Raw genomic sequence first — 20,383 nt, forward strand, 5'->3', positions numbered from 1 at the left:
AGGTAAATTACACAAAACTACCTCAACTATAGGTCACACCACATTTTCATACCTCATGTTTTAAACATTGCAATGTCATACCTCAACTTATGAATTCATTGCAATGTCATACATTCGTTAGTGATTCTGTCAAATTGGTCGTTAAGTGATGATTTAGCAAATGAAGGGCCCATATATTCACTGACGTGGCAGTCCACTTGTGCCATTCAGAAATTATATATAAAATAAATCATTAAAAAAAATTTGGCAAAAATTAAATTTAAAAAAATGGGCTCGCCCCCTTCAAATAACTAAATCCACCTTGGTACTTGCCCGGGCCCGGGCCAGGGCCAATTTTTCACGTGTATGTGCACATCGCACCATACGCTCACTTTGGATCCATTGTAAGTGTCAATCATGTCCTAGATTGCTATAGGCAATTAGGACACGTATGTGCTGCGCATAGCTCCAGTCTTCACGTGATTGTAGTACTAGAGCGTATATCATTGTTACATGCAGTCATGTTCATGTCAGAATACCTCTGCATGAACTCGTGTGTTAGCATGTGTCGATAAGCACTCAATATGATACTTGGTTTATGCGAGATTATGTGATTATGGACATCAAGCGCTTATTTACGAGATATTGTGCCGTATTGAATTTTTGAGATATTTCAGGCTATGGTAAGTATTTTCATAGTAGACCTAGTGTGTATATTTTGGAAACTATACTTGTTTTACGGCGAGGAGTTATAAAATTAAAAGGTTTTTATAAAACTTTATTTTTAAACCCACTCACCCTTGTTTTTCGCCCCTCCAGGTTTTAGGAGCTGAGTTTTCGTATCGACGAGGATTCTTGGCAAATTTGATATTGGAGACTAGCTTCGATGGTATAATTCTCAATCCATTCCATTGTAATTTACTTATGCTCTAACATCACGTGTGATATGAGTTTATTCCTGCTCACCAGCGCACTCTTATACTTAGGCACGTTTAGGGTTAAATTTACTCACATTTTCCACATCACTATACATTATGGCTTTATCACCCTCCTGATGTCGACCAGCACAGCTCGATTCGTAGTCCAGGTGGACATTCTGGGTCGGGATGTGTCAGGAAAAATGTGGGTTATAACTCTGTTTTTGTGAAAAAATTGAAATTTTTAGTTTTAGGAAATATTTTGCGCGAGAATTAACGGAAATATTGCAAGACCTTTGTATGTGATTGTATCCTTTATTAGGTCTGGAAACTATTTTCCATTGATTTTTAAAGTTATAGAAAAAATAATGAAAAGTAATAGTGCCCCCCCACCACCCCCCCCCCCCCAACAACCACACAAAAAAAAGATTTGTAGGTGTTTGAAATCTTAGGAATGTCTTGAATTAATTTTAAGAAACATGCGGTGCGTGTACGATGACTCTAACTTTAGTTTATAATGAATGTTGTAAAAGTTCTCAAAATCAATCAAAAAAATTGTACTTTTAGCTTTGTGAAATATTTTGCGTCGGATTTCAAAAAAATATTATAAGACCTTTGGACTTGATCCTACCATTTATTAGGTCCCGAAACTATTTTTTATTGAGATTTAAAGTTTGAAAACAGAAAAATATCTTTAAATTTAAGTTTTAAATAGTTGATTTCAAGTGTTTAAATATGAATTATAATAAATTTTACACAGATAAATATATTTTAAAAAATATGAATATGATAGTTTGTTGGTATGAGAAGGGAAACAAAAAAAAATTAACAAAAAAAATTAACAAGAAAAAAATTGAAAATGAGGGATCGGTTTGAAGCTATCGACTTTACTCCAGTTCAGTTGCTAAAGTGCCAACGACTGCCTTATTAAAGAATCGGTAGCAAAGTCTAGATCGTATCCTTTTCTATTTTTTTTTTCATTGAATTTTTTCTCTTTCTACGTTACTTATCTAGATTCAAATACCTTTAGATTTTAGATTTAGATTTATATCTTTGTTTTCGATTTTTTAGGAATGGATTTATATTGTTTGTTATAACTCACAGTTTTTTTTGAAAAAAAATTGAAATTTTTAGCTTTATGAAATATTTTGCGTCGGATTTCAGAAAAATATTGCAAGACATTTGGACTTGATCCTACCATTTATTAGGTCTCGAAACTATTTTTTATTGAGATTTAAAGTTTGAAAACAGAAAAATATCTTTAAATCATTGATTTCAACTGTTTAAATATGAATTATAATAGATTTTACACGGATAAATATATATTAAAGAACACGAATATGATAGTTTGTTGTTATGATAAGGGAAACAAAAAAAAAATATTAACAAAAAAAAAATGAAAAAAAAAATTGAAAAGGAGAGATCGGTATGAAGCTAGCGACTTTATTCCACTTCAGTTGCTAAAGCGCTAACGACTGCCTTAATAAAGGATCGGTAGCAAAGTCTAGATCGTATCCTTTTCTATTTTTTTTTTCCATTGAATTTTTTTCTCTTTCTACGTTACTTATTTAGATTCAAATACCTTTAGATTTTATATTTAGATTTATATCGTTGTTTTCGAATTTTTAGGAATGGATTATAAGAAAAAAAAATTTAGGAATGGATTTATATTGTTGGTTATAACTCACAGTTTTTTTTGAAAAAAATTGAAATTTTTAGCTTTATGAAATATTTTGCGTCGGATTTCAAGAAACTATTGCAAGACCTTTGGACTTGATCCTACCATTTATTAGGTCCCGGAACTATTTTTTATTGAGATTTAAAGTTTGAAAACACAAAAATATCTTTAAATTTAAGTTTTAAATCGTTGATTTCTAGTGTTTAAATATGAATTATAATAGATTTTACACAGATAAATATATTTTAAAGAACATGAATATGATAGTTTGTTGGTATGGTAAGGGAAACAAAAAAATAAATCGAAAAGGAGGGATCGGTATGAAGCTAGCGACTTTAATCAAGTTCAGTTGCTAGATTGCTAACGACTGCCTTATTAAAGGATCGGTAGCAAAGTCGAAATCGTATCATTTTCTATTTTTTTTTCCATTGAATTTTTTCTCTTTCTACATAACTTATTTAGATTCAAATACCTTTAGATTTAGATTTATATCGTTGTTTTCGAATTTTTAGGAATGGATTATAAGAAAAATAAAATTTAGGAATGGATTTATATTGTTGGTTATAACTCACAGTTTTTTTGAAAAAAAATTGAAATTTTTAGCTTTATGAAAATATTGCAAGACATTTGGACTTGATCATACCATTTATTAGGTCCCGGAACTATTTTTTATTGAGATTTAAAGTTTGAAAACAAAAAAATATCTTTAAATTCAAGTTTTAAATCATTGATTTCAAGTGTTTAAATATGAATTATAATAGATTTTACATGGATAAATATATTTTAAAGAACATAAATATGATAGTTTGTTGGTATGGTAAAGGAAAAAAAACAAAAATTTACAAAAAAAAATTGAAAAGGAGGGATTGGTATGAAGCTAGCGACTTTACTTTAGTTGCTAGAGCACTAACAACTGCCTTATTAAAGGATCGGTAGCAAAGTCTAGATCCTATCCTTTTCTTTTCTTTTTTCCATTGAATTTTTTTCTCTTTCTACGTTACTTATTTACATTCAAATACCTTTAGATTTTAGATTTAGATTTATATCGTTGTTTTCGAATTTTTAGGAATGGATTATAAGAAAATTTTCACTGGGAATACATCTCGTAGAATATGAAGATGATAGTTTGGTGTTGTGGTATGAGAAAAATGAAAATTTAATAAAGTACGAAACTGTTATTAGCACTCCACAAATTTCATTCTACACTCCTCACAGGTGTATTTTTCTTTTTAATTATAGAAAGTTTGGAGTACAAAATGAGATTTTTGAAGTGCCAATAACAATTCCCATGAAATAAATCATAACATAAACAAAATTAATGGTTTGGCATAGGGAGACATGCCCTAAACGTCACGTCGAAGCCCAAACTCATCCCGAGAACTCATGCCCTCGAGAAGGCCCAAGGCGAAGAAGATGCAGTGGAGGCCCATGAGGTTTAGGGTTTAGGGGCGTGTGAATAGTAACGTCCTGAGTTCAAGTGTTTAGGGCCGTGTTAATAATATCTCCCTGAGTTTGATGCATTTCGGCACCCATTGCACTTGAATTTTTTCCCTCGCCGCAGCGTGGTAGAGAAACGCTTTTTCTAAAGACAGGGTTACTATTAAAACTTACGACTTTGGTGTGAATTCTATCATAGTTGATAGTGGCTTATAAATACCACACCCCCGACAACAATGCTTCGTCCGACAATCCATGGTTCTAGTCAGAGCATCTGTAGGTCTTCGGTTACATGGCCAAACATCTTGACCAATTGTCTCTCATTTTATTTTCAATTGCGATCAGTCCTATTTTACATTGGATATCCTTGTTCTAAATCATGTATTTTCTTGTTCTATTTTTATAAATTTATCTCAAATTTGCATACCCCAAAGTTATATAATAGTGGAGTTATACGAATTCATCTGTTAGATTTTTCTTGAATTCTACGGGCACATTCATCTGCTTAACAATCTTTGCTGGAGGAGGATTCTCTACCCTCTTATTCTCATCCTCTTCTATCCCTTATTCTCACATATTGTTTTTTGTCTTATTATCTCTATAAAAAAATCAATATAAAATATTGACGTAGGTTTAACCGTAACTATTCAAATAAAAAGAAATTGAAAATTAGAGAGATTAGGAAGATAGAAAATCCTCGTCCTTCTTTGCTTGCTAAAATCGGCAATGTGAATTCTTAAAAGATGACAGAGCCATCAAGGACCCAAATGGCATTTTCTTGTCCACAAATTCCAAAAGATTCCTGCAGCAGCAACAAAATAATGTGGGGGAAGCTAATGATTGTAGCACATTTGTAAATCCCAAAATGCCATTTTAACCTAGGAAAATTAATAAAAAATATTTGAAAACTTTAAGTTTTAACAATAAGAATAAATTAAATAGTACTATAATTGATTTTTTAGTGTAAAAATATAATTTTTTTTGTTAAAGAGTACAGTACCAGAAACTTTTCATTAAAGTTCCCTTTTAACTTTTGAATCTTGTAATCGTAAGATAACACATAATTCATTGTTTCATGACTTCCCCCTATAAGGCTACACAAGCCTATAGACTAGAATTTAAAATTGAAGCCAAGCAACTCATTCAAAAGTGAGATTTTTTTATGAACTCTCTGTTATATCACAATTTAACATCAAATTTCATGCAAATGCTTTAAAATATTATACTAAATATATGAAGTGACAAAAAGTTTATCGAGAGTCATTTTTCAAAAAGTCCCATTATTATTTCTCTGTAAAATTTACTGGCCATGCCATGTCCATGTCCATGTCCTAATTGTTATTTGATATTCACAATACATTGTTCCTCCTTTGTGTGTGTGGTGAAACCAAAGCCAACCCAATGCCAGAGTGGTCTATATCTCACTCTAAATCAATCATTTGTGTTGGATAATGCAAGAGGATCCGAGTATGAATAAGAGCGGAGAGAAGTGCATGGCAGCACCACTGCACCAGCAATCCACAAATTTATTTGAGACTGCTTTCGTAGAAAAAACATGTGCTTAAGACATTAATGTTAGATCCGTTATTATTATAAATATATGTTGAAATATTTTAAAATTTTAAGTACTTTCTGCAAAATCACTAGCAGGTTTTCTTCAAAAAAACGCTTTTATGAAGAAAAAAAATTGCAGTTAAGTTTTTCTATCAAACGTACTTAAGAAGTGTTTCTATTTGTTATTTCAAAAACAATCTCAAACAAGTTCCCGTTTTTCTCTAATGCCGTTAACTACACTAAAATCAAGATTTTCGACAACATATCATAATTTTTTAGCCAAACTATCTACAATATATCAATGATGTATGAGTATAAAAATGTAGTTGACTGGATGAGAGAAAAATTCTATGCCATATTAAACATAATGACTCAATAAAGAAAGAAGTAGATACCAACCACGCACACATGCACTGATAACTCAACGCAGAGGGTGTCTGCTCTCTTCCCTTGCTTTAACTTGTTGTGCACGGCCAAGCACAAAATCCATCCCTATACCCTTTGGCATATCCCCTATCTAATTAACCCCACCTACGGTCTACCTCTTCAAACGCAATAGGTTGTAACACAAATTCTAAGGGGAGAGTGAATAGGCTTAATTTAATTTTCATAGATTTATTAATCACGTTGATAAGGTATGCGGCGGAACAGAAAATAAGTTGTGATCAAGAAGTGCTATGAGCGAATGCAATCAGATAGGAGGATTGAAAGCCGATGGTAATTCTGTTATGCAGTAAATAAAGTGCAGAAAATTATATCACAAAACATAATGATTCAACGAGGCAAAACTTCAACACATGGAGAAACATCATCGGGCACACAGTGAGTGAAACAAATCCACTGTGAGAGGAATTAACTTTACAAGATTCACCTAATAGACTTACGCAAGTACCATGACGCAACCTTAGCCTAGCATGCAAGGACACCCTCGCTATGTCGTCTTTCGCCTTGATGACAATCTCGCTTTTTGACTCTTCTCCACAGAATCTTCCACGCACAATCTCAAGATATGAAATTGTGATGAAACCCTACAAAGATCTCAAACGTGGAACAAATCTTTTAGAAACGTTATAGCATATATATGAACTCATTCAAGAACTGTTTAAATGCGGTATAAAATGGAGAATCTATTCTCTTTTTTACTACAAAACAAAAAAAATATCGAGGAGCACAAAGTATTTTTTTCTTCTAATTCATTTGAGTTCTCCATTCTGTGTACCTCTTTCACGGCAACAAGCTAGCCTATATATAACATTTCATGTGTGAACGCTAGCATCAAAACTTCGAGTCAAATGGACTTTATTCCACAGCCTTAAATAAAACAAATAAAGACCTGCCATTATCCCACAACTAAAATTCAGGTCATAACAGGATAGCTTTATAATTATATAAAATAACTTAATCAGTTTAATTCAAATAAGACCTAATTAGTTTTTGGACACCATAGGATTAAAATGACACTTCGATCCTTCATACACAAAAATACATTTTATGCTTTTAAACCACCTAAGAATGCACGTAGGTCTCTAATTTGTTAAGAATAAATCTCACTTTGATGGGCGAAGTGACTTTACATGGGTTTATAAGTAAGTTGAGCTATTCCCAATATATTGACAATTAGTTTTATGGTGAAATCTCAACTTCTTCATAAGTTTCACTTACGTTCTAAACTTGAAATTGTAACTTAGTTACCATAAGACAACAAACATCGGTTGAGCTTGACCTTCCAAAACTCAATTTACACACCAAGGTTTAGGCTAGGAAAATGGCAATTACAATCGATATGCACTAACAATCTCCATCGCCATGCCACCATTAATTTTTATATGTAGTCCATCTATACCCTCTATACATACTATGAGGGGCAGATGGATTTAAAGACCAAGGTGGTCCTAGGACCACCCAAAGTCCAATAAAGATACATGTCAAAACTTTTCGAGGATTCTCCGAATATTTGGTACAAGTTCCTTTTGTGACAACAAGGTGTTTGATGTAACGTCTGCTAGGCATATCTCGACAGGCTGCATCTACATAACTCTACAAATTCTCTCTAGATTTATCATTAGATTGTTTCGACATATGTCGATAGCTGTGCGCAACTTGGTTTGCTTGAAGACAACAAGTTCACTAAATGTTCAACAAAATACATCTATGAATAAACTGAATATTTTTGTGCACTTCGCACTTTGATTTTATCTAAAGCCTTGTATTTGACACCTGGAACTCTCCAAAGTTCGAATCCTAAATCCGCCACTTTGTGTGCATACGACCCTGAAAGAAACTATATATATAATTTTGATAGCTTTGCTTGTAGTTGAAGAAAGTTGAAGTTTTACTATAAAACCAATTGGTAATGTTTGGAGTAGTCCAACTTACTTATAAGCTCATGCAAGGTCCCTCATCTGATCAATGTGTGATTCATTCTCAACACGCCCCTTCATATGTGGCAAATTTTCAAGTCTAACACATGAACAACACAACGGGGTGACATGGAGAGCGTGTGACCGTTTGGCTTAACGCGTGAAACAACCTGCTATAATACTATAAAGAAAGGTGAGGTTCCACCATAAAACCAATTGGCAATATAAGGAATAGCTCAACTCATTTATAAGCCCATGCAAGACCCCTTCTCTCATTCATTCTCAACATGAGTAATATTAAGCGGTTTCTGTACGTATGTACTACAAACCCTAAAGCAAACTAGGTATATATGTAACACGATTCTGGTTTCTGGAGAATTTCGTACGTTCCTCTCGCTGATCCTCGTCTCTTTCAGTAGTCATACCTTGTATATACTTTCAGTACCATCATTCCACCACCAATCCCACCCCCACCCCACCCCCCCCCCCCAAAAAAAAAAAGAAAAAAACGCTTAATTGATTCATTACACACACACAGAGATATATCTGATCAACAACTTGTATTGTACCATATGTCTTTTGAGAAAATAATATAAAATTAAAATTTGTATGGTGTATCTCTTCAATGCACATAACAGTACGACCCTTCCCAATACAAAAGAAGAATAAAAAAAGAAAGATGATTTTCACACACCATTTATAATTTCTCGAAAGCTTTTTTTTTATTTTAGTTATTAAATTAAATAAAAACGAAAAAAATAAACAAAAACGTATTATAAAGGTTAAAGATAGTGTGTTTATTATTTCTGTAAAACAAGATCTAATTCATTAAAAAAAAAAAAAGGAAAAAAAGGTGTGCATGCTGTGCGGATAAAGAATCAGGTAAACAATCTCAGAAATATGCTGTGGGAAGTGTCACCCCATATCCAAGAGCAGCTATATAATCAGTGGACGCTGAAGTTGGGGACGATTTGACTATTTTATATCAAGTTAATAATGTAAGAAGTAGGTCAACATTCCTCGGAAATTGAAAACAAATTCTTAACAAATCGATGCATGGAATAAGTTGAAATTATCCTTTCCTTCCGCTATCAGTTTTCTCTCTCCGAATCACTTAACAGACACATGCATAGAATTGCTAATAAAACATTTGCATAGGATAAGTGGTATACAATTTTGAGGCAAATATTGGACGCTTAATTTCGATTTGTGCAAAGCGTTTAGTGCGGGTATTCCATAGAGAAGATACTCACTAACCATAGACTTGTATATAAAAATTGGGAATATGCAATTACCGTTACACACCATTACAGCTGGGCTATTATGCCAATACACTAAAATGTCATCTCTTTATTCATTTTTTTGTGATTGTACCATTATGTTCACGTGTATGCCTCTAAAAATTGACCTTGTGCATTACACGTCAACATAAAGTAATACAATTAACTGTGTAGGAATATTTAGCATTTACATGAATTGTAAGTTTAGGGTGCATTAAAATAATTTTCCATGTAGAAATACTACTGTCAGCAAACTTTGCATTTCCTTCGACACAAAAGTAATCATTAGATAAGTAGCTATAAAAATTAAATATTCTAATTATTCACGAAAAACACAAAATAAATTTTCATTTATTTGGTTAGTTATTAGGGAATCAATACCATTCTTATGGAAACAGGTGAAGAACGTCATGATTTTTGTACTTTTTTTTTTCTATATGTACATTTTTTTTATTTATGTTTTTTGTACTGAATAAATCAAAAGAAAATATAAAAAAACACAAACAAACATGAGTTTGCATGAAACTAAACAAAAGACGTTTGAGAAAATCATTTTCCCCTCCAGTTATAAGCATGAAGGCATTTTGAACGAAAAATTGCATTTACAACAAAATCCAAGAAAAAAAAAAAAGAACATATTGCTTTTTTAAATAATTAATATTTTGATGGTCCAAAATAAATAATATCATCACAAAAAATTTATGATAATGTAAAGTACGAAATACTTTTTAACTGTTAGATCTTAATGTTTGTAATTGTTATAGAAGAACTAATAGATAATAATTTCAAAGTATCTGATATTCTAGAGATAGAAAATTCCATATCTTCATCTTCATGCCATCGTCATTATTATTGATTTGCATCAGGATAGATATGGCGTGGAGATGCTTAATTGAGAACATGTAAGAGGGTCGGGCGCCAACTCCAAATGTGTCAAAAGTTAGCAATAGCTAAAAAAAGGGTTAGGTTTTGTTTTGCACAAACACACACCAGGTTACGTCTGAATCAGATGGAAATTAAAGAAAAGATGGATGGATGTCTGTCAATGCCATGTTGCCACTAACCCTAGCTAGCCCTGAACCTGAACCTGATCGCTCATCGCTCAGTCATATATATAAGCCCCAACACGCAAGCCCAACCTAAGGTAAGCAGCTCTTTGCGTTATCGCCAGGCCTTGTAACCATCTTATCACTCATGTCAGAAAGCAACCAACCAAACTAGACATATAACGCTTCTACATAATATGATTAGCATAGCTAGCAAATCAAGACAAATGACTCAATGAAAAAGTGCGAACATCTTTTTAAAGAAAAATAGAAGGTTCTCGATGGTTTGTAAATTAGGAATCTACTTAATCGTGACCACATATATAATACAAATCTCAACTAATCTTTTTTGGACCTGAAAAGAATGAATAACTATAGTTTGTCATCCGTTCTTCCCCTTAAAAAAGGGAAAAGCATCGCTAGCTATATAGAGCTTATATATTAGTAACCAGAGTTACAATATTAAATACAAGTTTTTAATTAAGTGGAGGTCTATAACATTTCCATTATTTACATAAATTCTTAATATATATGTCCTCTTTTTTTTTTTTTTTTTTTTGAGAGAGAGATTAATTAAGTGGTCCTTAATAGCGAAGAGAGGAGAGGAGAGATATATCCCAAGCTAGGCAGGTGGATTTTGGGATGTATGTGTGTGTGAGTGTGTGTGTGTCCTTTTTTTTTTTTTTTTAGAGAGATTAATTAAGTGGTCCTTAATAGCGAAGAGAGGACAGGAGAGATCCCTAGCTAGGGAGGTGGGTTTTGGGATGTATGGTGATGGAGGAGGCAAAGAAGAGCATGAAATGGTCTGTTTTGAGAACTTTGATGGTGTTGTTGAGGGGACAGACGGCATAAATTTGGGTAAAAAATAGTGGAAAATCAAAAGACATCCACAGGTATATACGGTACGGCTACTTAGTGCTATGTATATGCTCATGCACCTCCATCCCCCTTTAATCAATCTCGTGAAAGCATAACAACATTCATTGGAGGAAGGGAAGCAAAGGAATTTTGGGGAACAAGAAGTGGTTATTTGCAATATTTTTACTACGTTAATCAAACAAGGCCCCTCTTTTTTTATTTTATAATTTATTGTTAACAAAAGAGAGAAGATTTTCCAGTGTTTAGGTGGAGAAATTTTTAGTTGTGACGGAAACACAGATGGTACACCACGTGTTTTTATGTAAGTGGTGGAAAATTTTAATTTTTAAGTTATTAACCTTTTAACACACATAACCCACCATTTATATAGAGACGCGTGGTGTACCACCTCGTGTGACGATCACATTGAAAAATCTCTCGTCCAGGTGAAATTGCATAATAGATAACTAATCAGTAATTAAATCAAAGTATTTGTCATTTCATCCAAAAGTGAAGCACATAATTAATTAGAATAATGTTAGAAAGATCACATTTTTATACCACACTAATGTAATAAGTGATGTATGCAACCAATATCCATCGAGATATATTGATTAATTTATGTGACATCTATGCTTTGGCACGGCCTTGCCACATAATAATATAATACATAAATATAGTAGGAAAAGGTAATCTCCATAGCATTTTTCTATTAATTAGCAGTAATAAGAAAGCATCTAACTAAGTAGCATATACAAATTAGCTATATAGGTATATATACAAGGAGACAAGCAACCCTCTAGAAGAAAATGATGCTTAAAGCAGTTCAGATATTGAAACTAATTAACATATTACAAAAGTCAATAAAAGGTAAGAATTAGACATGCTCCAGTTAAGCCTTTGTTTGCTTCCAAATTAATGGCCGAAGAGGAATTGGTTACAGAATTACAGTTAATTAAATAATTAGACATAAAAAAAATAGGATCTTAATTAATAAGGGGATAAAATCACAAAAACAAATAATAAATTAAACAAAACCAATATTTATGAGATTCATATCACACAATAATTCAAGATCAATTTCAGTCTCTAACGAAAGAACAAACTGTGATATTGGAAAAGCTAGTTGATCAGGAGCTCCCTCTAGCTGTGTCTTCATTTCACTTGCAACGTCCACAGAGATCCACCCTACTTATTGCATGTATGCTTAAGACTGATCAGCTGAGTAACTAGTAGGATTCTTAGGAATGTTTAGAGAGATACATGGCAGAAGAAAAACAGAGAAAGAAATAGTACTCTTCTCTATGAGTAGTACAATTGAGTGAGTTCTTGAAAACACTTTAATGGCAGCTCTTGCTTCTTAAATGCAGCTTTTTATACATATATTTCTCTATATATAAATATATATATATATATAAGACGAGATGAAACAAGACATGAAAGCTCAAACCTAGCTATCAATAGAGCTGAAGAGTCAATTAGATACATATATATACTTGTAATTAGTGCCAAGAAGAAACAGAGAAAAGGGGACGATTCTGCCAACCTAAGAAAAAAGAGTCATTGAAAATCCTCAGCTGGTAACCCTCAGAAGGATAATGAAGCCGCAGCAGAAGCTTCGCCTGCGAAAGCGCAAATGGACTCAACGGTACATTCTCGAAACCCGCCCTCCGCAGCACCACCTCCCAAAACGTCTCGTAACTTTCATGCCGCTGCTTCCTCTTCTCTCCTTCGATTCCCACAACGTCCTTAATCTCCCTCCCGAACCACTCCTCAACCACCAGCCTTTCCCGGCTGTTGGGCGGCAGCGTCGCCTCGAGGGAATCGAAGACGGCGCCGTAGTGGTCTAGAGCCTCCACGAACCGGTTGAAGAAGAGATGGTTGTTGTGGTTGGCTTCTTTATTGGCGATGGTGAAAACTTTTGGGTTTAATGACTTGATCTTCTGGAGGAAGAGGAAGAGGTCACGTGAGTCGTCCGTGACTAGGGTGTGCAGGTAGAGGACGCAGTTGACGGCTAGGACTTCGTTTTGGTGGAGGCCGAGGGTTGAGGGGGAGATTAAGTCCGACGGCTGGGATGTGTTGTTTAGGACGAGGGGGTGGAATTGGAAGGCGAGGCCGAGTGACTGAGCGAATCTCAAGAGACGCTCGCCGGTCCTGAGGAGGAGGGTGAGGTCGCGGCCGGTGGCGGTGATTCGAAGCGTGGGGGGCGGGTGGAGTGGGGAGTTGTAGGACCGCTCGACAAGGGCCTGCATAAGTGGGGGCCACTGGACGCCGTGCATGATGTCGAAGTCGAGGATGTGGATTGAGAGATGAGATGCGTCTATGGCTTCGAGGATGGCTTGATTGGCCGTCAAGTGGCTAAACCGGATGAATGGGGTTATCTGGTTTAGGGTTAGGTAACACGAGTGGAGTGCCTCCTCGTTGTTGTCCTCCTCCTCCTGTAACACTGGCAAAAACAAGTAGTTGGAGGAGGAGGATGCGGACGCACTGGCCGCATTTGTGAGAGCTGTCAGTGGGCCAATAGTAGTGGGAGAGTAATTAGGGTTTATATTGAGGCGGAAACAGAGGGCTTTTACAAAATGGTGGGTTAGTCTTTCAGTGGAGTCTCCGAAGGGGGAGGAGTTTGAGGATAAGAGAGAAATGAGGCGGTGGGCTGAAGGGAAATCGAGGTGGGAAATGAGCTCGGCGCAGGTAATGAGTAAGTGGCGGAGGTGGGTTGGTGAAATGCTTGGTGACGTTGACATAATCAACGGAGGCTGATCAGAAATGTGATGGTGGTGGAGGTGGTGGTGATATAGTTGTAGATCTGAGATGTTGTTGTTTGGGTGGTTTAGTTGATCTTCTTGTTGTTGTTGTTGGATATGGGAAGAATTGAATGAGCCCATGAGCATTCACTCGTTGGTGATGAGATCTTCAACACAAATGATCACCAATTATATATTCTGATTGATCAGATGAGCTTTGAGCTTAGGTAGCTAGCTGCTGCTTTCTTCAATAACTTGTGATCTGCTGGCGCAGTCATATATAGCAGTGGCAATAAGTAGCAGCAGCAAACTGTGATACCAGGTATATTTGGGGAAACTGGTCTCTCCCCCCTCCTCTCCCTCTCCTCTCCGACACACAAATTAATATATATATATATATATATATTTTTTTTTTTTATTAAACAGATGTGTAAGAAATTAATTACAACCTCTGGAAACCTGGAGCCTAGCTCACAAGGGTTTCAAGAGATATAACATTTCAATTTCTGATCATTGTTAAAAGAGAGATTATCATGATCAATTACGATGTTAACCACTCGTCCAAGTTCGCTCCACAATCGATATGAAAAATGAATATGAAAAGTAAGAAGCAAGAGAAAGAGATATATATCATGACCAAATCCACTGATCTAGGAAGGGTTTTTAATAAGATGTGATCTCATCATGTGTTATGCTGTTGGGAGCAGCCTTCCATGAGGAGGATTATCTACCAGAAACTGAAATGCTTGCATTAGTCAGTAACAGTGTCACTGTACACTACATTACCCTCTCTTACGTACAATTATTGCATAAACTTATTTTTCTGTTCTTAACTTCTTCTTTTTTTATTGTTTAATAAAAACTGTATGATATATATAGTACTTGCATATTACTAACAAGCCCAATGTTCTTGTTCCTAACAAATCAATTCCGGCTGAGTCTAATATATATTAGATACCTGCAGTGAGTTATTATGATATTTTAATTGTACACCTCCATATTGCAGCCTACATGGAGTAATATGTCCAACAATATATATGTGTGTGTGTGTGTGTTAGTAATCTGTTTCTCTCTGCAACAACAATTTACAAGATGTCTCTCTCTATGATATTAATATTGTTGATCACATTGAGTACTCCATCCAACAATGGTGGGACATCCACAACATACTTAGAAAGTTAAAAGTATTATTACAGGATGCTTGATTCTTTTTATTAGATATTTGGCAGTATGTCTAATTTTAGTGTTATTCTAAATTGGTCTTAACCTTTTTAAATATTGTAAACAAGTGCCTAACTATTGAAAATGTCACATCCGTTAAGTCTCAGTTAATTTTTTTTCATCAAATGTACGTGTGGCAACAATGGGTCCTACTCATTTGCTTACTTGGACACTAAAAAAATAACTTACAAAAAAGACATGAAGATGAAAAAATAAAAATAAGTAAACAACTTCACAAATAAAAGGGGAAACAAAAATGAAGATTGCAAAATCTCCTAACAAAGAAGAAGGTTAAGAATTCAGATATGGTTTCACGGAGATTATTCTTGCTCATGTGATTTCCTCGTTCACCAATTTTCGGCTAGTAAAGCGTCCAATTCGTCTTTGTAGGCAATAAAGGTGGTGGTCACATCATGGCAATCCATACCATTTCAATAACTTCCATGATATTTTTCTCAATGTTGACAGCTTGAATTGTAAGGCGGAGTTTGCAGTCTTGTGTTGTGTTTGGAGGTGATGGCTTGAAGCGGTGATGGTGATCGTTACTTGGTGAAAGCTATGCTTCCATGACCTTCTATTGATGTTGGAGACAAAGTAAGCCCTAGTTAATTTAACAAAAAATTAATATGAGCTTAATGGATGTGACATTTTCAATAGCTTGGGCACTTGTTTGGAATGTTTAAAAAGGTTGAGATCAATTTGGAATGACACTAAGAGGTAAGGGGGGTTAAGGTGCTTAATCATAAAATAAAATTCATTTGATTAAATTCACCAATAGATTAACAATTTGGCGCTAGTGACTCACACGATAGTAGTTAGGAGGAGGCTAAAATATCTGTATGAGTTTTTTCGGCCTCTAGAATGGTGGACTGCCATGACTAAGCCACGGGCTGATCCCTTTAAAAAAAAATGTAACACTATGTTCATCTATAATTAATCAAAGATTCAAATGTTTGAACATATGTTCTGTATTAATAGATAAAGGACATGTGAAATGGTGGAAAATACTGTTTCTCAAACCGTACATTGTCCAAATTGATTCTGGGTCAAGGGGAATCAATCGTTGACTTGGGAAGTCAGTTTAGTCGGTTGGATTATTAAATAAACACCCATGCTCCAAAGTATAGCTGCTAAACTAGCTAGCTATTGTTTATGTTGAAGAATGCACAAAGAATTCCATGTAAGAAATTGACAAAATAATTAAATATTTTTTTTATTTTGTTGTCGCATGGTAAAGAATGATTAAACGCTTAATAAAATTGAGACTTTTTGTTATTAGATCTTGTACTTGATGTATTAGTAGTAGGTGGTAAGACAAAAATTAAAAATAATTGTTAATGTAATTAGTAGTGAGTCGCTAATTTATTTCTTTGAAACCATTATGTTGAAAGGGGTCGGTCATATCTAGTTAATTAATTCACAGTTAATATTCATGGAATAACATTATTTTTTTTCCTTTTTTTTTTTTGAGGGTGCACCAGGCCAATGCAGTAGTGCAACGCAAAGGCGACGCACGAGAGCCCCAGCAGCAAGCTACTGTAACAAACTCTTCCCTTAAAGAAATTAATTTGATATTGTGTAAACTATTGGCTCTCCTATCAAATATTAAACTAATAAGAACAGATACTACACTTGATCTTAGCCAAAAGGCCAAGAACAAATAGATTCCTTAGCAATAATTTCCTAATAAAGATGCACACACAAATTGAACATGGAGTTTCTAATCTCAACCCCTATCATCTACTCAAACCCTAGCTTTGTAGTCACATACCACAATTTGCTTTGTTTGGAAAACTAAACAAAGCTTGGGATTTGGGGAGCTGAAAATACAAGTTGCTTCCTCCCTGAAAATAATTGGATTGCAAATATGGAAATTTGAAACCTCGTTATATAAAGTTTGGAAATTAACCGTATTCACTGTTCATTATCAATAATGAATTAATCAGTTTCCGTGCAGGGAAGAATCTTTCTAGGGTTTGGAAGATAATATCTTTCATTCGTGGTAGGAGTAGTAGGACTGTCAGTAGGAGCATGGCTTTCTTTCAGGTCTTGACGAATTATCCTCCTAGCAGCTAGTTGTCATGCATCCGTTTGTGAATTATATACGCAATAAGAAACTCATATTTAAAGAATTCTTTTTATTTAAAAAATCTATATACGGTTTATGCATTTTTAAAGGATGAGGACGTCGTCGTTATTCATTTTTAAACTCCCTATATTCATTTTTTATAGTGTACACATAACGTAAACATTCAATGGTTGACTTACAAGCAATGTAACGTTACATATATTGTCGAAGTTAACTGCCCAAGGTTACATAATAATACTTACAGCTAAAATACATAATAATATTAATTGTTATTAGTATAGACTAACCCATTGATATAGGATACCTCCTAATACCTCTTTACATATATGGATCGTCAAAATTCTTGCAGCAAAGTGTTTTTAATGGATTTCTATTTGTGCATTTTCACCGGGTAATACTTGGTGGACCCCTGCTAATACATGATCAATTGCACGATTGGCATCTTGAGAAAAAATAATAAAAATTTCAATAGCAGCAGAAACAGGAGAAGGCTTCACCAGGATTCAAGGGGACACATAAAACAAAGCCTCTTCTCCCGATCTCTCCTTCTATTCCTCTTACTTTTAGTGGTTTCAATCAAGTGTGTTTTCCACATTAGATCTATGCATATTTCCCAAAGTGTTGATTTCTTTGGAAAAACAGTTGAAGGCTTCACCGTGCTGTCAAAGTAGAAAATGCTACCCCATGCTTTTTTCTTTACAAAACTCATGAGAGGTAACGTAGCTAGTTGAGCCCCACGCACCGCCACAAGAAATGTCAGTGTGTTTGTACGAAAGACTTGGAAAATATCTTTACCTCTTACTTCTAACCCTCCATTTACTGAAAAATAGAACTCTATAAGTGTTGTGGCTTAAGAATTGGAACATTAGGGTTTGTCTTTCACACTGCCTAGTACTTTGATATTGTTGTTATATGAACTTAAATTACAGTTTTTATAAGCATGTACACGTGTCATTATAAAAAGAAGATTAAGCATAGCGTGACTGTGTGATGGACACGGTAATATCTACTAAATACAAGATTTAATTACCTAATTAGGCCACCTGTATACTCAAGACATTCTATATTTTACGGTTGTTGAAAAATTAGAAATTAAACAATCGATGATTGGTGTTCAACTAACTACTCATTATTCTAAAATGAGCCATATGAATAATTCCTGTGGTGGTACTACTAATAATTCATGCAGGAGATTAAAGAACAAGGTGTTTCACAGGAGATTAAAGAATAAGGTGTTTTCTGGACATATTTCTTTCAAAGTTACTACAGGATGCCACTTAATAATTGAAACAGAACTAAAAAAGTACACAAGTACAAGAGAAAGACTGTTGATCCTGCTGCTATAAGTAAATAAAAATTGCACTTGTATGTGAAATCAATAGTGCAAATGCATAATAAATGTGTACCGGTTCTGCAGGCCAATTGTGATATGAAAGAGCTAGAAATTCAATCAGCAGAGGAAACAAAAGAAAAACAAGAAGATAAGAGAAGCATCAACCAGCAGTAATGAATGAATTAGGAAGTAGGAGGGAGGAGGAGAGAACCTTGCATGGCACAAGTATACAATTATTGTGACGTTTCTTGTTAATTAATTATACAATGTTATTGAAAAAAAATTTACACATGACACTGTATAATTAGTACGAAATATCCTGACTGTAGTATATCTATTTCATGTAAGTTCTTAAAAATGAGATAGGTAGGAACCTGAGGGTTGGGAAAGGAATTTTAGGGCAAAAATAAATGGATGGAAGTGGAGCAGTATATTTGTTACTTTTCTTTTCTTCTGCTTCGATCTCCTTTCTGTATTCAATTTTCAACAACAACAACGATTACACGCAAAGCCTTAAATGTGGAATAATATTATTGCTTTTACATGCTTGCTCTTGCTGCACATGTCACCAGCGTTGGCCAAACCCTGATCTTCGCTCAACGCTGACACCTGGGTTTTCCTTGTTTGTCTCTCTTTGTTGGATTCGCTGGGTCTTTGGCATCATCATGCATTCCCCATGTGGATGGATGCGGGTGTGGCTGTCTTTTCACTTTTCAATGTTATTGACTTGGTAAATAGCAAATACACACACACACACACACATATGATATATATGTATGTATGTATATAAGTATATATGTGGATAAAAGATCATGATAAAGTCAACAAAATGAAATGGCATCCTCGTTTTAATGTTAGGGTTGAAGCATTTTAAGGTTCAAAGTATAGTTGGCACTTGGCAATGTTCTTTTGGATTTATGTACACTTACGAATGTTTATAAAGTCAGAAATGAAACTAAAATCATATTAACATTTTGGTGAGAATCGGAATTGATCAATGTGTTCGTAATCAAAGCCTTGATAACATCTATAAACATCTTACGTTACTAAACAACCCGCTAGATAACATTTCTCAAAATTTAATATTTTACTAAACAGCACTAGTAAGTTTATGCATCTTTTTCGATTGAAGAAATGTAGATGCAGATAGGCTAATATCCGTAGCCAACATGAATGTTGCCCCTAGGACTACTTCAGCCCTAACAAGCGAGATTTTCATTAAACGAATTCAGCATCACCGTAACTTTCTAGCGCCAAACACCATGAACTGTGATAAATCTGCTCCTTATCTCTTTCTCCCCAACGAGCGGCTGTATGAAATTTAACCAGGCATTGAGAGAGAAAATTAAAAGTCTCACCCACTGACTCAACTACTCATTGGAGTAGGGATGTCTGCTTTGAACTATTTTATATGCATGCTTAAGATAAAAGGAAAGCACAAAGATTGTAGATGCGAGAAGGAGAAACACCCCACATACACACAGATTGTGAATCTAAAACAGGTGCAAGTTTATGCAAGAATCAACATTATAACGGCAAACAGTGAAATATTTGAATGAAACATCCAAAATTTACCGTCCAAAATAATTGAAGAAACAGATAAAAGGAAAACACAAAGTTTGTCCAAGCCAAAAGGAGAAAACCCCCACACAGCGAAAAAGTTCTGTCGAATCCATCCCTACAGGTGATGCAATCAATGCTCAAATTACTTGCTGGAGATGGAAGCCCATGTATGCACCTATATATTTTCTGTCAGCAGTATCAAAAGGTACAGGGAGGAACAGAATCAGAAATGATCAATGATCTACACAAGCAATCCCTACAATTCTTCTGTCTCAATGTGTCTTGTGTGGTCCTACTACAAACCCTAGCACGTAGGTGTGGGTA

At 34.7% G+C, this 20,383-nt stretch overlaps 1 protein-coding gene and 1 non-coding gene across 2 annotated transcripts; both read right to left on the reverse strand.

Moving 5' to 3' along the window:
- Positions 1–11,986: 11,986 nt before the first annotated feature.
- Positions 11,987–14,457, reverse strand: LOC103963338 (scarecrow-like protein 18). The gene has a single exon (XM_009376157.3). It carries the CDS (start codon positions 13,998–14,000, stop codon positions 12,612–12,614), a length of 1,389 nt encoding a protein of 462 aa, XP_009374432.3. The 5' UTR covers positions 14,001–14,457; the 3' UTR covers positions 11,987–12,611.
- Positions 14,458–16,541: 2,084 nt separating this feature from the next.
- Positions 16,542–16,736, reverse strand: LOC125470707. The gene has a single exon (XR_007253040.1). It is a non-coding gene; the product is annotated as a U2 spliceosomal RNA (small nuclear RNA).
- Positions 16,737–20,383: the final 3,647 nt, after the last annotated feature.

This window comes from the organism of the source record quoted next, unplaced genomic scaffold, assembly GCF_019419815.1.
Source record: "Pyrus x bretschneideri cultivar Hongxiangsu unplaced genomic scaffold, Pyrus_bretschneideri_v1 Contig51, whole genome shotgun sequence".
Taxonomy (NCBI): Eukaryota; Viridiplantae; Streptophyta; class Magnoliopsida; order Rosales; family Rosaceae; genus Pyrus; species Pyrus x bretschneideri.

Coding starts and splice junctions, on each gene's coding strand:
- LOC103963338 (XM_009376157.3), bottom strand. CDS start 14,000: ATGCTCATGGGCTCATTCAATTCTTCCCATATCCAACAACAACAACAA.